General features: G+C 40.6%; 1 protein-coding gene across 2 annotated transcripts in view; it reads right to left on the bottom strand.

Moving 5' to 3' along the window:
- Positions 1 to 3159: 3159 nt before the first annotated feature.
- The window catches only part of LOC306968160 (polyprenol dehydrogenase), a 50807-nt gene continuing 33268 nt past the window's right edge, over positions 3160 to 20698 (bottom strand). For both annotated transcript variants that reach the window (XM_079563474.1, XM_079563473.1), the window contains exons 4-7: positions 12931 to 13032; positions 11616 to 11820; positions 10539 to 10746; positions 3160 to 5273 (exon numbers count right to left, since the gene is read on the bottom strand). In XM_079563474.1, the coding sequence (XP_079419600.1) occupies positions 5094 to 5273; positions 10539 to 10746; positions 11616 to 11820; positions 12931 to 13032 (695 nt within the window). In that variant the 3' untranslated portion in view covers positions 3160 to 5093. The remainder of the gene's footprint in view (positions 5274 to 10538; positions 10747 to 11615; positions 11821 to 12930; positions 13033 to 20698) is intronic.

Genomic DNA, 20698 nt, shown 5'->3' with positions numbered 1-20698 from the left:
ACACAAATTTAATGCTTAAATAATATTATCCCCCAGCCCATAGTGTGTGTGTGTGTGTGTGAGTGTGTCTCTAAAGTTCAGACCCTGCTTAAGGCGCTGTGTCTCATGCCATCTCATTGCACTGACGGTCTCTCTCTTTCTCTCTCTCTCTCTTTCTGACACACACGAAGAGTAAAAATGAACAGGGGAAACCAAGTGGCACAATGATATGTTTATTGATAGGCTTTGGATACTTAGAAAAAGGTGTCTGCTGCTGCTGGAATGTCACCACCATTGAGCAAAAAAAACAAAAAAAAAACACCACAGACTCCCTTATCTTGACAAACGCACGCTCTGTCTCCCTCACCACACACACTGCACTGCCGGGGAAAAACTAACAACAATGCACGGGACAAGACGCTATCACATTGTCTACAAGCTCTTATCTACATGGGGAAAATTCACAGCTACACATTTAAAGAGGGAGATTTCCTTTAGGCACAGCAAAAGCAATAATCAAATCTCCACAACGATAATCATAAAAAATAAAGTATCTCGCACATTTCGGGGGATGCTACAGGAGCCCAGATGGCCAAAATGCTCACACCAGATTTGGGGCATCTGACGGCAATCCTGTATGCATTTTTAGATATATATACTGTATATATGGTCTTTCTCTTCCTATACACACATAGATTTAAGTTTTGCTCAACTCGGGGTTTACACGTTTAATATAAACGTCATCCCAAGTCTGTCAAGGGGGGGAAAAAATGGCTATTTAGAGCAGTGGTTCCCAACTGGTCGGTCAGGACTCAAAAGTGAGTGACTGCTGACATTGTTAGTATTTTTGTGTGTTTGATAGTTGACCTCTTGCCCCCCACTTTAACTAAGCGCAGTTTCTCCAGTTCGGCTTTATCCACATCGAAAAGCTTCTCGACTGGAGAGCTTGGCCAGTGGAACGCCTCATTTGAGAGCCACAACCAGCAAACTGTAACATTTTTGTTGCGTTTCCGTTAGGTTTTCATCAAATTTTCGTCAAGTTTTCATAAGACTTTCGTCAAGTTTCCGTCAGGTTTTCATCAGGTTTCCGTCAAGTTTTCATCAGGTTTCTGTCAAGTTTTCATCAGGTTTCTGTCAGGTTTTTATCAGGTTTCTGTCAGGTTTCCATCAGGTTTCCATCAGGTTTTTATCAGGTTTCCATCAGGTTTTTATCAGGTTTCCATCAGGTTTTTGCCAGATTTTCGTCAAGTTTTCATGAGGTTTTCGTCAGGTTTTCATAAGACTTTCGTCAAGTTTTCGCCAGGTTTTCATCAGCTTTGTGTCAAGTTTTCATCAGGTTTTCGTCAGGTTTTCATCAGTTTTTTGTCAAGTTTTCATCAAACTTTAATCAAGTTTTCATCAGCTTTTCATCACATTTCTTTTGCTTTTTTGTTGCATTTTCATCAAGTTTTTGTCACATGTCTGCTCTTTTGCTGCTTTTTTGTGGTGTTTTCATTCTCACTTTTTCCCCCCAAGAAGCACTTAGATCTGAGTAAGGCCGAACTGAAGACAATGTGCTTGGTTCAGGTGGGGGTTAAGAGATTAACTTAATGATCAATGTTTAAATCAACAGAAATCTGAGGAAATACTGTTTTTGATGTCTAAAATGCTAAAACAGGGCCAAACTGCTAGTATTTTCAGTAAGAAGCTGAAATTCAGATTTGTATTCGAGATGTGACTTGAAAGGGGGGTCCCGAAAACTACACGAGTTGAGAACCACTGATTTAGAGCATCTCCGTTCTACGTACAGTACATAAGCCACTGCTTGACATTAGCGGTGACTTTGAAATGACATGTAAATTCACACACGAACAATACCACATACAGTTACCGGAGCAAAAGTTCTGCTCTTTTTCGAATCGAGTTCAGAAAGTTCACAGACAGTATAGGCTTATCTGACAAGAAACCCACTGGTCCTACACCACCATCATATCGTCTTTGGAAATCTTTGTGCTCAGAAATACCGTCCCCGTAAGTTTATCCAGATTGTAGGTCTCTCTCTCCTCAGTGATTTTAGCTGGTGTTGATTGGATGCAGTTGCTGTCCAGATGGCGGTTGCTCGGTTGTTTATTTATTCAGTTCTTGGGGGCAGCCTATAGGGGGAGCCATGCAGAGAAAAGGAAGCACTGCGGCAGTGAACGCTTCTCCAAAACACTAATTGAAATGAGAAGAGATTGCTGGCACTCATTCCCCGCACGTTGGGAACATAGTGTAGAAAATCCAATGTGAAAGTTATATTTGGCCTTTTAGGCTTGTTATACAGCAAGGTACTGTCATTTTCAATAACAGTATCTCAGTGTAGCTGACCATGTGAGAGTATCCATATTACCACTTTTTTTAAGTATTGATTTTATTTCCTGGGGAAGAGAATCTTGTATAGTGTTTTCCATAAGTACCCAAAGTGATTCGAAAGGGACGATATCAGAACTTCATGAACATAATGTATGCCAACACACTTTGGCTGCTCGAGATTGAAGGAGTCATTTATCAAGAGTTTGCTCATGTGCAGTGTGTTGCACGTGCAAAATTGAATCAGCAGATGCATTTTTTTTGACTCACGTAGCATTGTCCTATTTACATATCGAATTCTGGGCCCTTACTCTGTAATACAGGCAAAATCAAACAGTAAATTAATTACAAACTAGCAGATTTTATTCTTCATCTTGTTCCCGCTATTCAACACCTGCCTTGATAAATGACCCCCTAAGGGTTTTAAATACCTGTCCATCACTTTATAATCTGAACTGTACAGTATATGCATACTTTCAACCAGTGGTCTAGCATTGTAGACCTGAATCTGAATAATCATCTTAATGGATTTGATTAAATTTGCCATTTCCAAGTCCATCCTCGTCGGCCCCATTAATCCTTCACTCCACAATCTCACTCCGCTTCCTCTGTAGCCTCGGGGCAGAACTATCATTTTATTGTGACCCCATTTTTTTTTTTTTTTTTCCCATAGCACATGGGTTTAAAAATGAGGTTTTACATAATGCACAACCCAAAAATAGTCTTCATATTAGCTGACTATTAACACCATTACTGACCCTGCAAATAACCCACTTTTAGTCCAAACTAGGGCTGGACAATTCATTGCAATCACACGGAAATTGCAATTGGAATGGCTGCGTATGTATGCATGTGATTTCATATTTCAGTCTTCGTCATAGGCATGTTTAAAAAGTGCAAAGTGAGCTGAATATTAATTTCTAAAACATAAAACGCATATCTAATCACCGGTCAGATATTTGTCAGAAAAATACCAATTGGTTGTTTTTCCAAAAGTGTGCAGCCCACATCCCAACCCACAGTGAAGCGTGTTTTTATACAACATATTGTAGCAAAAAAGCGATTCCTGATAAATGAATAGCTCACGGCTGGTATCATTTTCAATTACACACTTAGTTCACCCTCACTTCCTACCCACAATGCCTTGCTTTGAACTACTGGAGCGACCACAGTGATTCTATTGCTTCGCATACGGCAGGTTGCTTTTTTCACGATTGCTGGATGGCAGTTTTCAAAAACGGCGAGACGCACATTACTTATGGGGGAAGGATTTGAGCAAATTCTCGGAGATAAAACTTCCACCGCGTCACAGCCAAGTGGTAACTCACAGTGGAGAAGTATTAGGGCCGCAGCCTACAGTACGTGAGCTCCTAGCATGAGAACACAAGCATTTGTTTGCTCTCTGCATGTTCAGATAAGCCTTTCGCCTGGATGTACTGTGTGTCAGCTCAGCAGATGGAGCTAGATTCTCACCACTGGGGGAAAATCTCAATCCCACAATGCACTGGGAGCGGTGCCAAAGCGAGGAAGTGGCGATATAACAAGCGGCCAATCATGGTTTGAATGGAAACAGTGTGTTTTGCCTCCAGGACTACCTTTGTGCTCTGCATCATTGTGAAATATGGACCAAGGACTTCTGTTATTTTGGTCTATAAAAAGCATTAAAAAAAATATTTCTATGGAAGATTAAATGGGACAAGCTAAAGTGGCGTTTCTCCATTGCCATTTTTTTGTGTTTGAGGGAGAAAAGCAGACAAAAGCGTCTAGAAATCCTTCAACATGTTAAATTTTCACAGAACAAAGGGGGTATATCTTCTTGTTAGTGTCTGAAGAGGAATTACAACTATCCGCTAATCCGCCCAGGGAATACTTGGCGTATTGAAGTCCCGGTTGACCGCAAAGAGGAGCATTTTGCTGCAATGAGGATGCCTAATTTGCATGTACTTAAAGACATCAATCCGGAGATAAAAGAGTGTCTTATTAGATGCCGAAGAATGGGCAGGGGACAAACGGTATTCTGCACTTTGTTAACAATAAAAAAAAAAAAGCTATGTTTTGCCATTTTGTTTCTGTACATTGATTTCACATTCCTTTGTTCACAACTTACTTTCAAAACAGCGTCTCAGACTGTCGCACTGTATTGCGGTAACCCAAAAAAAGTGCTCCCAGTGAGAAGCACGGATGAAAGATATGTCAAAGCACTGAGATTGAGGCTTCACAGTAACTCATTAACTTGATACATGGACACTAGGCAAACAACGGGATTCTAACATTTATGTGTGTATCTCAAAATGGATTATAATCTAATCTAGTTTTGCAATTTCACCTCAAAAACTTAATATAAATTCCTTAGTATTGATTTTAAGGCAGAGTGAGCGCAGCTTTGTGTGCAGTAGAATAATTTGTTCCGTCAGACTAAAGATTAAGCTCGGTCCTAATGGAAATGAATGACAGCTATTACTACTAATGATACAATATGATTATTATTGTAGGCCTTACTACTTGTAGCTGTTTAGGGCTCACAGTGGAAAAGATAGCTGTCTCCAAACTCCCTTAGCCCTTCTTTGGCGAGTCTGCAACATAACGTCATGTGCCTTGCTCCTGACCGATCACATTTGTGGATTTAAGATGGCGACGTACAGAATGTCAACAAGAGGCATGAGTAGCGGAAGATGAAAGGGCGACAGGGAGCGAGTGGCTGGTTGTTCCAGGTCAAAAGTCATTGTTATTGTTTGATGCTTTCATCTCGAGTACACCGAGATCTCTACTCTTCTACTGGGCCAGCGCTACTGCAGACCGAGCATTCGGGCCGAGGTTTCCCAAAGGCTTCTCTGCAGCCGGAGGTCAGAGGTCTGCGGTGATGTCATCTGCCTGCGTCCATTGGCCCAGTAGCCTCCCGCGCGCTCTCCCTCCAGCGCTGGTGATAGAGTGGCGTACAGGACAGTCGCAGCGCCCTCTTTAGGAGTCTGAGGGGAAGAAACACAAATAAATAGGTGTAAATTAACACCCCCCATTGTTAACATGTTGAACGTTGTGAGTTCTAATGTGTTCTTGACAGGAAAATACGCATTATTACTAACAGTAGAGGTGGATGTTGCTGGACTGTTGCAAAATGAACTAAAAAACTATGTATGCAAGAAAAAAAAAATTGTGCACCGTTAATGTGCTGTCTCAACCAACATACATCATTTATAGAGCACTTTACATCTTCTAGATTTATGAAAAGAAAAATATCCACCAATAACAGGTTTTTACCTACAACTGTTTTATATAAGTAGAAATCACACATATAAATATTTGGCAATGATTATCACCCCATTACAAGACTTGAAACACTTTATCCATCATTCAGAAGTGGATGAAGGTGTTTAAATATTTAAATATCAAGAGTAATAATCCTACTTTTAAGCACTATGCAAAAGCAGACAATCTAGAGATTAGCAACATTAGTAAAACATGTTTTTTTTTGGAGTTGCACCACTTTTTGTAAACCAAAAGTCCTTGGAGGATGTTTTCATGTTGAAGTGCTTCTAGTTTTTAAATATAACCCACTTGGAGCATCAAAAAGAACACAGTGTTGACAGGTTGACAAGTACAACAACAAGTTTCCTCCTTCAAAACAAAGGCTTTTTTCTGAGTGTGTAGTGTGAAGGCCAGAGGAGGATGGATGTCTCTGGATGTTAGGATCAGTAGGCACCAGGCTACGGGTAAATGCATGTTATGTGTGAGTGTGTGCTTTTGTGTTAGCCCTGATGCGCTTTAACAACGCTCTGTGTGTCAGCCCTGAGACCAGCTGCAGGTTTCATGAGCAGATCATGGGAGCATCAACACTAGACTTGTATGTTCAGCTCCTACCAAAACCAGAGCGCGCATTTGTGCAAATAATAATAATCATACTGTATTTCTGGTAGAATTTCTCTGTGCTAGGTTGTACGTAATGATGAACTACTGCTTGCACAACACACCAGCGCATGTAGGCGTCATTCACTGACGGAGTAGTCTGAAAAATAAAATAAAAATCATCCTTGAACACTTTCTTGTACCTGTGAAAAGGAATTCTGTTTCCATGACAACACTCATTCCGGTCCACTTGTTGCTGAGTCATGTGTTGTTGGAAAATATAAGAGGTTTGAACTGAACACCCTTTTAATGTGTATGCGATATGGCTACATTTAAAAGAAAATTGTCGTACCACAAGCTATACAGACCGGTATGCAAATTAAAATAGGCATTAGCATTAGTCGCCAATTATTCACATTTCTGAATGAAAGCGATCACCAAATATATGAAATCTAGTGTTTACTTTGTCTAGTTTGAAACCATTGGCAAACATTTAGCCATATTTTAGATTTTTTCTTTTTTTTTCACTGGTGCCTACAGTAAAACCACAAATCATTTTAAAAATCGGAATTGTCAGAAGGATCCATTTAATTAACAGCATATAAGCTATGCCTGTTTTACATGATTAGTAACTTGGAGAGATAATTCATAGGGCTGCGTATTGCGATACAGTAAGTAATTATGATAAGTAACATGTTTACCTTAAAATGTCAAATGTCCAAAGTTCATAAACCATTTGGCATTTATTGAAGCGTTAAGATTGAAAAGTGCAATAATAAAAAATGTAACAAGTGGTGTGTAATTGTAACTGGAAAACAAAGGAGAGCATGATAAACAATGCCTCCAAACACGGGTATTGAAAGTATTGCGATACTTGGTATTGCAGTACAAAGTATTGTGATCCAATCTGACATTTTGTCCCAGCCCTAATAATCAATTATGCTTATTTTCTATTGGCCTTAACTGTGTGGTACATATTAACCAGTAATCGTATTCCTTAGATACACAGTATTTTTTTGCACTTTATTTCATTTCTTGAGGTAAAATAATAAACTTCTTCAAGCAAATCTGTGTTGAGTTTGGCACCGCTCCTTTATCTCTTTGATAAAAGCATGTTGCTAGAACCACTGTTTTGCTGCATTATGCATTCGCTTGACATAAAGGTGCGGGAACAATTGAGAATGACTATACATTTCATGCCTTAGCGTAATCGCTACAGGCACATCCGGTGTACCTAATGGGTTCACATTTGTGAGAAAAACACAAAGCCAGAAGGTTGAGCTCGGAGGTAAACGATTGTGACAAATGCAGTTTTGGTCCAGGGCACGCACGCATGTCGCACTGCATTAACTCCCAAGGACATGAGGGGGAACCTGCGACCATTGCCTTCAGCTATGCAAGAAGGGCTTCATAATAAAACCAACAGCTTGTGGACGGGGCTACATAAACAAGCTGAAATCCTTTTGGAACAGTCTGCGCAGCCTTACATTTTCATATAATGTCTCTGTAAATAAGAGAGTGAGAGACTGGGCTGGTCAGGATTTGAGATAGAGCAAAAGCCTCTGCCGGCAGTAGTGGAAAAACATTATAAAACCCATTATAAAACATTACAAAATGGCCATTTTTCCTAATTTGGTACAGCTACAGTTGGTGTTAAAGATGGTCTTACATGGTTGTTTTTGTCCAAGTGTGATGCATGTAGGAAATTTCGAAATGAGTAGATGTTTATATTAAAGCTGCACTATGAAACGTTTTATGAAAAGAAAAAAAAGACATTTTGAGATATTTGAGTATGTTTGACCTTTTAGTGACTAAGAGGCTTTATGGGTGCAGCATGGCACCTTTGCTTTCCCTCACAATTACCTTTACGGCGCTCCAGAAACAATTGATTTTGGGTTTCTGGCCAGTTTCTGGTAGCCTGGCTAACACCAGACTAAAATCACAAGTGATATTTAGTCTGGGGACCACTAATTCATTTTCTCGTAGGAGAGGTGTGGTGTACGATCGTCCATAGCCGTTTATTGGGCGCAACGAATGTCTATCATGTGTTTGCACGTAGCCACAGCCAATCGTATCATCGTATCCGATGACGTATGATGTACCCGCTGTAAACTTTTGAGCTAAACTATTTAGAACAAGGTCTAAAGTTTGATCGAATAATAGCGTCGCGTCTGCTGCTGTCATGTTTGATCCGTAAATAACCTTTTTTTTTTAATCCGTAAATAAACTACAAGCTTCCGTATATCGAATAGCTCGTCATCGTCTTGGCGTCCCTTCTCGTTCTGTGATTGGTTCCCAAATCCATGCGAAAATTTCGGCCATGGTCCCCAGGCTGCTGTGCAGTTCGAAATGATTCGAGCGCACACAGCAGCCTGACGTTAGCCAGGTTAAGTTTCTGGTACAAACCCCTGAAAACAATTGATCCTGGAGCGTCATAGAGGCCACTGTGAGGAAAGCAAAGTTGCCATGCTGCACCCATAACGCCACCGAGACATTAAAAGGTGAAATGTGCACAAATATATCTTTTTTTTTTTTATCTAAAAAGTTGCATAGTGCTCCTTTAAAAAGAATCAATCAAACAAACAAACAAACAGACAAACAGAAAAAAAATCATTATGTTCTGAAGTTCATGTTACAACAACCTCAGCCTTGAGCTTGGGACAGACAGCTCAAAGATGTTTTTCTCTCTGTCTTGTGCATATTTGATAACATTCCTGCCTGATTTGTGAGAAATCTGGTTCAAGCTAGAAAGAGATGACGGTTAGGGAACAGAGCAGCCTGGCTTCACCGTGGACTAATCACTGAGATGCGCTGAGATGCCACAGTTCTTCTCCTCTTCAAGGACGTTGTATAAAAAAGCCTGTTTAGTGTTTAGTGGGAGACAGTCAGGCAGCACTTTAACTTAGTCTGAACTGTGTCCCTCTGGTCAGAGCTTGTACCATAATGTTCGGACTACTAAGCGCAAATGAATGAAAGCTGCACCAAGTAAAAAAAAAAAAAAAAAGCACATATATAGGCCGCACTTATCTGTAAGCCGCAGGTGTCCGCGTTGTTACAAAGCGCAGTTGAACACGAGGAAAAATAGGACGTTTCTCTCCGTGCGCGGTCAAATAATCCAAGAGAACGTGGATTTACATTTATAAAAGTGTGTTAAAGTGGCCGTGTTTAAAGCCGCCCTCCTCGGCTTGTCTCAGGAGTTTCTCAGTGTCCGAAGTTGAATCCCTAACTTTTGATGAATTTAGCCCTCACTTCATTTTGTCCCTCCATAATACAGTATTTCAGCGGTGAGAGGATTAATTCGGAGGACATCTTCCAGCCCCAGTGTGCAGCAAACATCGCGGACAGAGATGGAGAGAGACAGTGATAGAGTTTGCCCCCTGTTATTGTGCAGAAGGAACCGCGTGACGTCGACAATTCCCCATTGTCTTGTCTTGATTTGGAGCTGTTGTTGCGTCTCTCTCACGTCTGCCATTAGAAATACCTGAGTGCTTTTAGACCCACTCGTATTAAAGCACTTGCGTTGCGCTCTATCTATGATTAAATATAGGTGCATTGTTATTGACACAATGATCTGTATGACTATAAAAAATTACAAAAGCTGCAACGTTGCTGCATCGTCGCCGCAGGGTTCAAAGCGAGTGAAAAAGGTAGCTTTTAGTCCGGAAATTACGGTAAATTACTCAAAATGGAGATTGACACTGATGTATATGAGACTTAAAGCAGTAATAAGTAACTCATGCCCCTAGAGGCCCTAAGCGCCACTGCAGTTGTAATAGCAAGTTGCAATTTTTACGTATTAATTGTCCGTGAGAGTAAATTCTACGCTGACAGAAAAGACAAAGGGAGAGAGGGATATTGTACATCCAATTACACAAGGGAGATCATTTTTTTCTAAACTTGGCTGTAAATACTGTTTAAGTGGCGCTAGCCCACAGTTAGATTCAATTAGTGTGTATTGGTGCTCCAACTGGTGGCAGCAAAGTTTTAATTGTGGTTTTCTGGTCACAGACACCAGGGGGAGATGAAAGACCCCCCAATCATCCCATTGATTAACACTTGTATTACCTCCAGAGGGACTACAAAAAGGATTTATTAAGGTAAACAAGTTACTTAGTACTGCTTTAACCTGCGTGATTGAATTTGTTATTAGTCTCCTATTTCAAAACACAAATAAAGCATAAAAACATTGTCCAATAAAAAATGGTTAGGCTAGACTCTCATTATTACTATTAGGTTATAAAGATTTTAAACCAATAATGGTTTTGTGTGGCACAACTTTTCGACAGGTCTTGGGCTCTACATGAATCAGAAATCCGCCTTTTTGATTAGATCTGATCAGAACTTTGAAGTGTCAACAGTCTCTGTGCGAGTGCCAGGGAGGTGCGTCATACCCAGAACAGCAGCTGTGCCACGACGCCTTGTGCCAAACGCAGAGGTGCCCAGATGTGGCGGTACAGGGCCGTGTGCACCATCCCCGGGTCCACGGCGAACGAGCTCACGGTGAAAGCTCCTGCTCTCAGCGCCTTCTGCAGGTGGGCGCTGAAGAGCAGCTGGGCCAGTTTACTCTGACAGTACGCGGCGTGGGCTGAATAATACTCGCTGTAGGGAGACAGGCACACACATTGTTAGGGCTATATGGAAAACAACTAGAGCATGCAGGGTTTAAAACGCAAATCCGTTGTCTAGTCACAAAACTAGTGGTGTAGAAGAGGCATGGGGATTTTTGGTCAGATTCCCATCTCCATAAATTATCCGACTCATTTAAGATACAGCTGCTAAAACCACCGATAAAACACAATTCGATCAACTCACATATCACAGTGCATATCGATACATCTCTAACGACAACAAACCATTTGTGCTATAAATAAATTAAATGAGATGAATAACTATAGTGGTTTGACAAAAAAGCCACTCTGGGCTTGTAATAACTGTGGACAGCAGAGTCACCGCATGCGGAAGTGAATCGTTCCTTTGGGGATTAATAAAGAATCTGAATTTAATTTCGCTAATGTGGATTGAAGAAAGAGCCACCTGAAGCCCACTAATGTCAGCTCTAAATGAGACACTTGGACAGTGAGGAAGGAACTGAAAATGTCTGGGGCAAATTACATGGCCTCCAACAAATTGTAATTAACAGGGGTTGTTAACTCTGGCGTTTTGGTCCAGGGGCTCACAATGAAAGTTTAAATCAACATATACTTATCCATATTTTCATACGGTATTTAATTGGTTGGTTAATTGTTTTTTGGTTCTACCTACAATATCGGTCAGATTGGCAGCCTTTTCTCCATCAGTCTACCCCTGGACTGCTGTGGCTACAATTGCAGCATACCATCACTGAGCAAGGAGTGAATAAGCATCGTAGAAGCTTGTCAAGCATTGTAAAGTACAAAACAAGTGTAAACCGATCGAATAGTCAAGAACAAATAAGTCCTAATCAGATTAATGTGTTCGTATGCGTCTACCTGTTGAGGTCATTGAGTTTGATTTCTCCAATGCGATGGGCTGAAGAGGAGACGTGAACGACTCGTGAGAAACAATCGAGCGTCCCACTCTGCTTTAGATTATCCAAAAGAAGCCACGTTAACAGGAAGTGACCTAAGTAGTTCACTCCGAAGTGCAGTTCAAATCCATCTTCAGTACGACCCTCGGGGACCAGCATTATACCCGCTGGAACATATACGAAAACACACCAATTAAACGTTTAGTACATTTTATAAAACGTTTTGCTTTTTACACTAGAAGGAAAAACTGGTTTTATATATTGACACAGTGCCCTACATGTTTTGAAATTGGGTATAGTCCATGTGAAGAGTTCATAAACTGTATGTGCCACTGGAAAAAGAAATCTACAGAGGCCAGTATTAAGTCACTATTCATATAAAGCAAACCCTTGGTGCAATGTAGCGGGTTTGGTGTTAGAGTTCCCGAAAGAGTTGACCATTGACTTCAGGCGGGAGTCTACACAAAGCCCAACCATCATAAAAGGAGAAGCCATTCATTCCGTTTCTGAGCACAAGTATCTGGGTGTGATCTTAGAAGTTAAAGTGGGAGAAAAATACACATCACAAAAAAGGGTCAACAGAGACTATACTTTATGAAGAAACTGGTGTGCTTTCAGGTGGACAAAACCATGTTGAAAATGTTTTACAATGCTTTTGTGGAGAGTGTTCCATCTGTTGGTCTTGGGCCATAAGTGAGGTTCAAAATAACTCTCTTAGGAAAATAAGTACAGTCAGGACATTTATTTTGCTCGAGCTCTAGATAAAGCTGGTCGAATATTATCGGACTCAAAACATCCTCTGTTTTAGCTGCTCCTCTCAGGTGGAAGGTACAGGTGCCCCGCACTGTCTAAAAACAGGACCAGACATTTGTACCTCAAGTAATTTTACACAGACAATGTAAAGATAATGAAGTATCCAATTGTGATTTTTCTTTTCATTCTGTACAGCTGGTCTGTCAGAGAGGGATTTAAAGAACGTAGGTAACGTTTTGACATAATTTATACTGAGGTTGATGGGCCGTGGTTTGAGCTCAGGTCCGTTCTTTACATGTTGTCAATATTTGGATCCGTTAGTTGTTGTCATTGTTGTATTGTGTATTTTAACTGCAAATGAATTTCCCCACGGGGACAATACATTTTCTACTGCTAACAATACTTCTTCGACTTTGAGGAGCTGGAGTGAACCACAGTGTGTGAACACAGGTGAAAGCAGAGAGACGGCAGGGAAGCAAGAGTTCATCTTACTGACAGGTGGATAATATGCATCATCTTCTTACCATTATTGACTAGGATGTTGAGGGGCAGATTTCTCTCCTTGAAGCACTGGACAAAATGACGGACAGATTGCATAGAACCTAAGTCCAGAGTCTCGAATTCCACTGTAACACATAAAAAAGACAGAGATATGAGAACCACAGCAAATGCATTATTTCTGCTGGTACATCCTGGAGGCCAGACATCAAAGAGACTTTTAATCATCCCTTGTTACATTACAATGGCCTCCCTCACTCTGCTGCATGAAATCAAACTGAAGCCATTTCCAAAAGTCTATTACAACTTAACCTCAAATCAAGACGTACATTTGATAAGATGCAAGAAAGTATGAGCTGGTATTTAATCATTTTGGTGACCGAGAGCTGGATCCCACTTTTCTGCTGACTATGTTTAACATATTCCAGCATTTATTTTTTTTCCATAAAGCTGAACGTCCAAAGGTTGTTCTTCCATTGTTTATGGGGACACACTAAAGAAATACAATCACTTTAGGGTAATTCCCTTTCTTAGACATCACTTTATGGTGCGGTTTGTCTTAAAAAAAGGATTTATAGACGCATAGAGGATGAATGACTATCCCCTCTAACCTCACAGAAAGCTGCAAGATTGATTCCTGAGTCGAGTAGGGTGGGGTGCATGTTCTCCATGTGTCTGTGTGAGTTTCATAAAGGCAGTGATGTTCCACCCATCTTCCCCCAAACTTAGCCAGAAAGCTAACAAGCCAGCTAGGTGCTCCTCCTGGCTAAGATCCTGGTTCAAGAGCTTGATGACAGATTCTTGGGTATAACCTACCCTTCGGAAAAAGCTCTGCTGTACAATAAAGACAAGTTGTTTAATGCCAGGATTATGATTAGCCAAGCCTTCGAAACACAGGGGCATGAAAACTAAATACAGAAAAGCCCCCCAACCGTCTGGAAATCGAACCCCGGACCTTCTTGCTGTGAGGATAGACTGCAAATCACTATGCAGCATGGTGCGTTTAAAGGCCAGTTATCGCAACAAGGATGCACTTGATCTTTTACAGTTAAATAGAGTGCATTATTATCTATTCTTCCGCTTCATTTTTAAATGCAAGTGCTGTTGTTTTGTTTTAATGTTACAAAATGTAATTAACAACCTCTGAGAATCTACATCATTTGTGATACATAATTTATTGTTTGCAAATGCATATAACCGTGTATGAGCAAACTGCAGATTTTGTCAATTGCAAGAACATATTTTAAAGCATTAATTAATTTTGCCCTGATGCGTCTTCTGTTTCAGACTGCTATCTCCCCCTCATGTCACTATTGCTTTTCTTGATGCTCTTCCCACTCGTCTCCACCCAGAAACCGATGTATAACCGCTCCCCAAACTCCACAAAGCCTGTAGATATGAAACGCGATTAGATGGGAAAGACAGCCGGCATCTGCGGAGAGTGCAGGGGGGAGGAGCAGATAGATTTGATAAGGTTAAAATGGCCTGCTATGACAGATGAGAAAGCAAGCCAACACGTTGAAGCTATAGGGGCTTTATCTATAGGCCACGCCACTCACCTGCTGCGTGTGGAGGCGGAGATAGAAATGGGACAAAGCCAGTGACAGCAGTATGTGAGGCTATAGTGAGTTTGCTCAATGGACCAGACAGAAGCAAAGTGTATATGCATCAGCGGGAAGGACGGAGGACTGCGCTTGGAAATATATTGTATGAGTGCCATAGCCATCCTCTCCAATCCCCCCTTGAGTGGGCTCCCTCAGGGTCAAGCCCTTTTCAGACTGAGCAGTCATATCTGGAAAGCCTGCAGGGAGCCAAATGCCATCGATTGAGTTCAAGTCTCTGGCTGCGACTGTTGGAACCGCAATAACGATCCAAGGATTTCCTTCAAAGCTCCAACAAGTGTCATCTGGAAAGCACGATGTGGTTACACAGTAACGAACGAAAGACAACTTTATAGACAACAACAACAACATCAAAGGCAGTACCTTTCAAGATTTGTTTTTAAGGGTACAAATAGAAAGAAAGAAAGCTATTAAAACATGAAATCAATACCAAAGATCAATGTCCTTGTCAAAAAATAAATGAGAAAATAAATTGATTGTTATTGATTAAGAAGAGACCATGTAAAATTATTGATGCATTGCACCAGAGTTAATCTGAGGCTAAGCTCTTGATGATGTCATAGTGCAATGCTAGGCCCAGGGGCAAAATCTGGCCCTCTAGCACAAAACCTCTGGCCCCTAGTATGATTTTGAGCAACATTATGACATAAATCAGAGACCAAATATGTGATAAATTACTCTCAAAATGTGGAAAATACTGTAAAGATTTTTCTATTTCCCGGCAATAACTAGGAAATGAGGCCCTGTGTCAAAAATCCAGAAATATCCCTTTAAAGCCAAATTGGCACATGTGACGTCTTTTTTTTTTCCAATACACATTTATCCAGACAGTAATGTTATAATATTTTACACTGCAGAACAAAGTGTGAAAAATTTAAGTTTGAGCCAACATGATTTTATGTTGATGCAAAAAGTGCGTCAACTTGAACTAAAAAATTTTAAACTTTACAAATACATGTATGTCGACACAAGACATAACACGTTTGCTTTTAATTTCAGAGCAGAAAAACAAATCAGCAATCTGTAACTTGGCCAAATAAGAAGGAATTGTGTGCCAGTGGGTCAGATGGTGCCGCTGTAATTAGAGCGATCACACATAATTTTCTGTGCCTTCTGAGCCCAATTCAGTTTAGATTAGACTCACAGCTGTAGCTTCCTCTGTCCACACAATAGATCAAAGCCTTTTGGACCACAGAGGCCACTGTAGTTAATTTGGACTAATCCGCATAATGACATTTACTATTTATCAAAGCGAAGAAACTCCACAACAAAGTAATATCTCCAATCTCACATCGGGGAAGAATTACTAGGCCTCACTTGAGCTACTTACTATCGAACAGATCCAGGATTCGGTTCAGAAAGGCTCAGTATTTGGGTCCAGATCTGGTTGAGTACTGTACAAACTTCCCAGAGAGAGGCTCATGTGATCTGTGAATTGAACCATGGACTTTCTTGTGAGGAAAAAGCACTAACCACTCAGCCAAAAAAGATCAAGATCCTCTATAGAGTCCTTCTCCAACAGAGATGTCTGCTGCCCATTTTGCTAGCTCTGTTGCTGACATCATGTTGAGGAGTGATGGGCTTGTTCGCCTCCGTGACCCTTAGCAAAGTGACCAAAGAGAAAAGCAATCTTCAGTGTGTGAAAAGAGCAAAGGTTCAACCTTTAAACTAAATTAAAAAAGGCCAGAAGAGGTCATTGATTTGACCAAAGACACCAAACTTAATAAAAAACTCTTTCCACCGCAGGTTCCTGGTGGTTAGACCCACGGGAGAAACAAAAGTTGGCATTAAATCAATGCTGACCAATAGGTACAGATTTGTTGACAACAATCAGATTAAAAGAGCAACATTCATTCGTCTTTTTTTTATTGAATCAGCTGAGTATTCAGATGTTCAGAAGACAAAAACAACACACGCCCGAAAGGAGTAGGCAGAATCAACAGCAACAATAGCGTTGCTTATTTCTATTTTCTTGTTTACATTGCATTGCATTTTTATAGTTGAACTGCTGAAAGTCTCGTTCCCTTGTGCACGGATCATGTTTTCACTATCTGCTTTGATAGAAATACCTCAAGGTTCGTTGTTTAAAAAGCGTAAAGCGACACAGTGACAACAATGGGATTTGAGTCATAATAAAACCCATCTGATGAAATAAATAGCAATTTCTATAAAGTTAAGTTGTATCAAAGCCATACTGTGTAACATTTCATAAATGTTATTAATAGAATAAAGGCAGCTTTTGTTTCTGAAGTTTTTATTGGTGAAACAAGTCAAAACTGGGTGAAATCCAATCAACGATGTGCTGACCCTATACATTGTATATATATTGTAAATAATAACTGTATATTTATTCTCATAATGTCCTCTGTTTGAACTGTATGACCTGCCCCTGCACCTAAATCTCCATTGTATTGTGCAAGTCACAGAACGAACATTCAGATGTTATTAATGTATGAATTGTATCAACATTTATATAAGTATGCAGCCTCAACTTTTATATTGTTTTATGTTTTGTAATTGTTGTTGGCTTTATACACCTTAATTATATTTACAGAAATGTTCATTAATGTGCACTGTCCCTGTCAAATAAACTAATAAATAATTAAGAATCTTTGCTGTGAGCAGGACAGCCTCTCCTTAGACCTGATCCTGTCCATATATATATTTAAAAAAACGTGACACTATAATCCATTTAGAAATTTCTATTTGAACCAATAAATGCTGTAGCTAATTTCTCTCTTTTACAAAATACCTCTGTCGGGGCTGTCCCCTGGCCTTAATCGAAATCCCTCATTTCCATCAGTCTGTCACATGCATCTTTGCCCCGACAGAGACTGGAGCAGGTATGACTAAAAAGGATTACACCTCAATGTGAAATCAAAATGTATCAGAGCTAAACACAACGCATCTCCCCTCTGCCTGCCAACTGCCAACCGCCCCGAGACAATTACTCATTTTTTGGGAACGAAAACAGCTTGATGCACGGTTATTTTTGGCGAGGTGGTCTTGGCCTTTCCGTCACCTCTTTTTCGAAGTGTGGTGGCCAATGTGTCTCCCGTGATGTTCATGACAGGATCCTTTTGAATGGCTTTAGAAAACAGTTTGAACTGATATTTTTCGTCCTAAATTTTCCACTGATGTAGCTGAACAAAAGCAAAGGACAGCGTGAACAGCAGAGCAAGCAGCAACACAAGTGAAGGCTTTGTACAATAAAAGACATTTTCAAAGCAGGAGAAAATCAGTCCCATGGCACACTTTTACTTTTCCAGTCAAATGCAATCCCTCTCAGCAATAAGTCTGAGCTTGCATGCTGCCCCCGTGAATCTCCCGGGATCTCCAACAGTAATTCTCCTGCTCTTTACAAATGACTCCCCAAAGACCCCATGCACACACATACTGCTTCATATTTAGATGCATTTTCTGTTTATTGAACACAATCTGCAAACACTAAACCTCTTAACTCCCGCCTTAACCAAGCGCATTTTCTCCAGTTCGGATTTATACAAATCTAACAGGTTACAGCCTACAAGCCAGCCACTGAAATCTAAACGGATCTTTGTGGTTGTGTTGTTGCCGAGTTGTAGTCACTTTTTTGTTTTCATCGCTTTTTGTCACTTTTCTGTTTGTCACATCTTTGTCACTTTTTCGTCACATTTTCGTCATATTTTCGTCGCTTTTTTTTAATCACATTTCACACATCACGTAACATTTTTGTAAAATTTTTGTCAGCTTTTTGTCACTTCTATTCTTTGGTTGCTTTTTTGTTGCATTTTTTTGTCAGTTTTCTTTTGCTATTTTGTCACGAAGCTTTTGGATTTGGGTAAAGCCAAAGTGCTCTGTTCAGGTGAGGGTTAAGAGGTTAAATATATTAATCAATAAAGAGGAACATTTTCTTTAAATGTGTTGAAATATCATATTGGCTACTGTGTGAATTCCACCTACTTCGCATTTACACAAGAGTCTCTGAAGTTTTTTGTAAGCCATTTTTGTAACGAGTTGCTCAAGAGATGAGATTTGGAGTCCTCTACCCTACCCCTAAAAACAAAAAAGAAAAATAAATCAATGTAAAAATGAAACAGTCGTTCGAATGACTCTTTGAAATGAACCGATTCCAAAGATTCAGCCATATATCCCATCACAAAACCTGACTGCAACTAAATGTCTTGTAAGAGCCTCAGACAACGTATAAAATGTTTCACATTCAAGTGTCTGACGTACACACCAATAGTCAGGAATATTACTTCTGGGCACTCTGCCAGTCTGGCTCCTACGCACCAATTTTTATTCCGTTGATGTACAGTCAAGAGAGGAAACTGCCCGGGATCCCAGTCAGCTGGAGTTTAAAGAAATAATAATAGCACTCTCACACAAGTCAACACTCCACGCTCGGATCAAATAAAGAACTCATCACTCTGTAAACAAAGCTGGAGAAGTCGTTAATAGCAGGGATTCTTGTTTATATTGAACCAAACACATGAGAAAATATTCAGTTTTGGGAAATAACAGCAAGTATTAGATTGAAGCACGATGTATGTTTATAAAAGTAACCAAAGACCAGAGCCTTAGCTGTGTGTAACAAATGCTCCAGCTAAAGCTGAGCACAGTTTACATGAATTTTTTAGTCTTAAAAGATTTTGTGAAGAATGGGGGGCCCACAGTTCATGAGTGGATTTAGCGCAAATAGAACAACTGTTCACACAAAACGACTGACAATCGTAAAAGCGGATGCACTACACAAGTCTGTTAGAGCTGATGCTGATGTACTATAATACAAAAGTGTGTCTGTGTCCTCTCTCCTACGTGAGCGTCGGAAACACATGCGTGTCCCGATTGGTCAACTATGTCCTGTGACCAATGTTGGCACAACACAGTGCTGCAGGCAACAAATCTGTCTCCTGAACTTGTTTATAGTTCTCTCAAAGGGAAATAAAAGTCGCCGGAAAAGCAGATGTATTTCTAGGAGACAGCGAAGAGAAGGAGCTGAAAGAAGTACCTGAAAAGAAGTCTGACTTAGAACACAGTAAGTGCAGAATGAGGGCGTCGCTTAGGGAAAAAAAGTTGTACTATTTGGCGTGGTCTTTTTTCTGACATTGACCGCTGCCTTCTGTGTCTCCACTTTTGGGACGGTAAAATCACCCATGCTTCCAAAATCGGGGCTTAAAAATCAAACATGTCTGATTTCCTGCAACTGAGGTTGAGTCGCGTCTTTCCGCCGCCCACATTACAAGATTCGAGCGCGAGTCCAGTTGTGAAAACCCACATCATTTCATTTTTTCTTCAGTGGAAGTAGACGATTGGCAGAGTAGAGCAGCGTGACTCAGACATCGTTTACCAGCCATGTGGTCTTGGGCTTAGTATCTTTGTACAGAACCTGCTGGTGTTTTGATGGACTGGCAGAGTCTAAGTATTGGTATTGGATTGAATTGAAAGACATGGCATTATTGGAGCAACTCTAGTTATCAGTTATTTCACATGAAAACTATACCTTTTTATAATATAAACCAAATTCTATCTTGAGTTGAAATATGACCACCAGACAAACATCCAAAACCCAACAAACCAGTGCAGGCAAATACATAACCTTTCCGGTGGTTCCTCAGACCACACCGTTGCACACCGTTAATCTATGACTTTGGTTGCAGGCAGAACGTGTTGCTTTCAAATGCACCGTGACTAAAGTTAGTGGACAGACAGCGCTGCCGGTGGCGCTGCTCAGAAAAGCCTGTGTGCGTGTCTATGTGTGAGCGTTCATAATTTAAAGTGAGATGCTCTAAGCCTCATTGACTAAAGCCCCCTCGCTGTCTAAAGTCATTAGCATATTTTCCACAGGGGTTTCCAGGGACGGTGCAGCTGCAGCATCTACTCACCGGCCACATTACTAGGTACACCAAACTCTAAATAGAGATATGAAAGGTGGAACTTGTTGAGAACTTGGGCATCTGCGAACAGGAGCGGTATGGGGAACGGACAGAGCGTATGTGGGGGTATTTCCACAGCTTTTAAAGGGGCTGGATGCAAGCTAGCTATTTTATACTCACTACTGCCACCTCAGGTCATACATGTAACTGCACCTTCTATATTAAGCTCGTGCATGATGGCAATTCGGACCCGAAGTAACACCTTTTTGAGTGACGGTGCAGGATTTTAGAGGCAGTTGTGGTGAACAGGTCTG

This window comes from Gobius niger, assembly GCF_951799975.1.
Source record: "Gobius niger genome assembly, chromosome: 9".
Classification (NCBI taxonomy): domain Eukaryota; kingdom Metazoa; phylum Chordata; class Actinopteri; order Gobiiformes; family Gobiidae; genus Gobius; species Gobius niger.
This window is presented reverse-complemented; position numbering and strand designations above follow the sequence as displayed.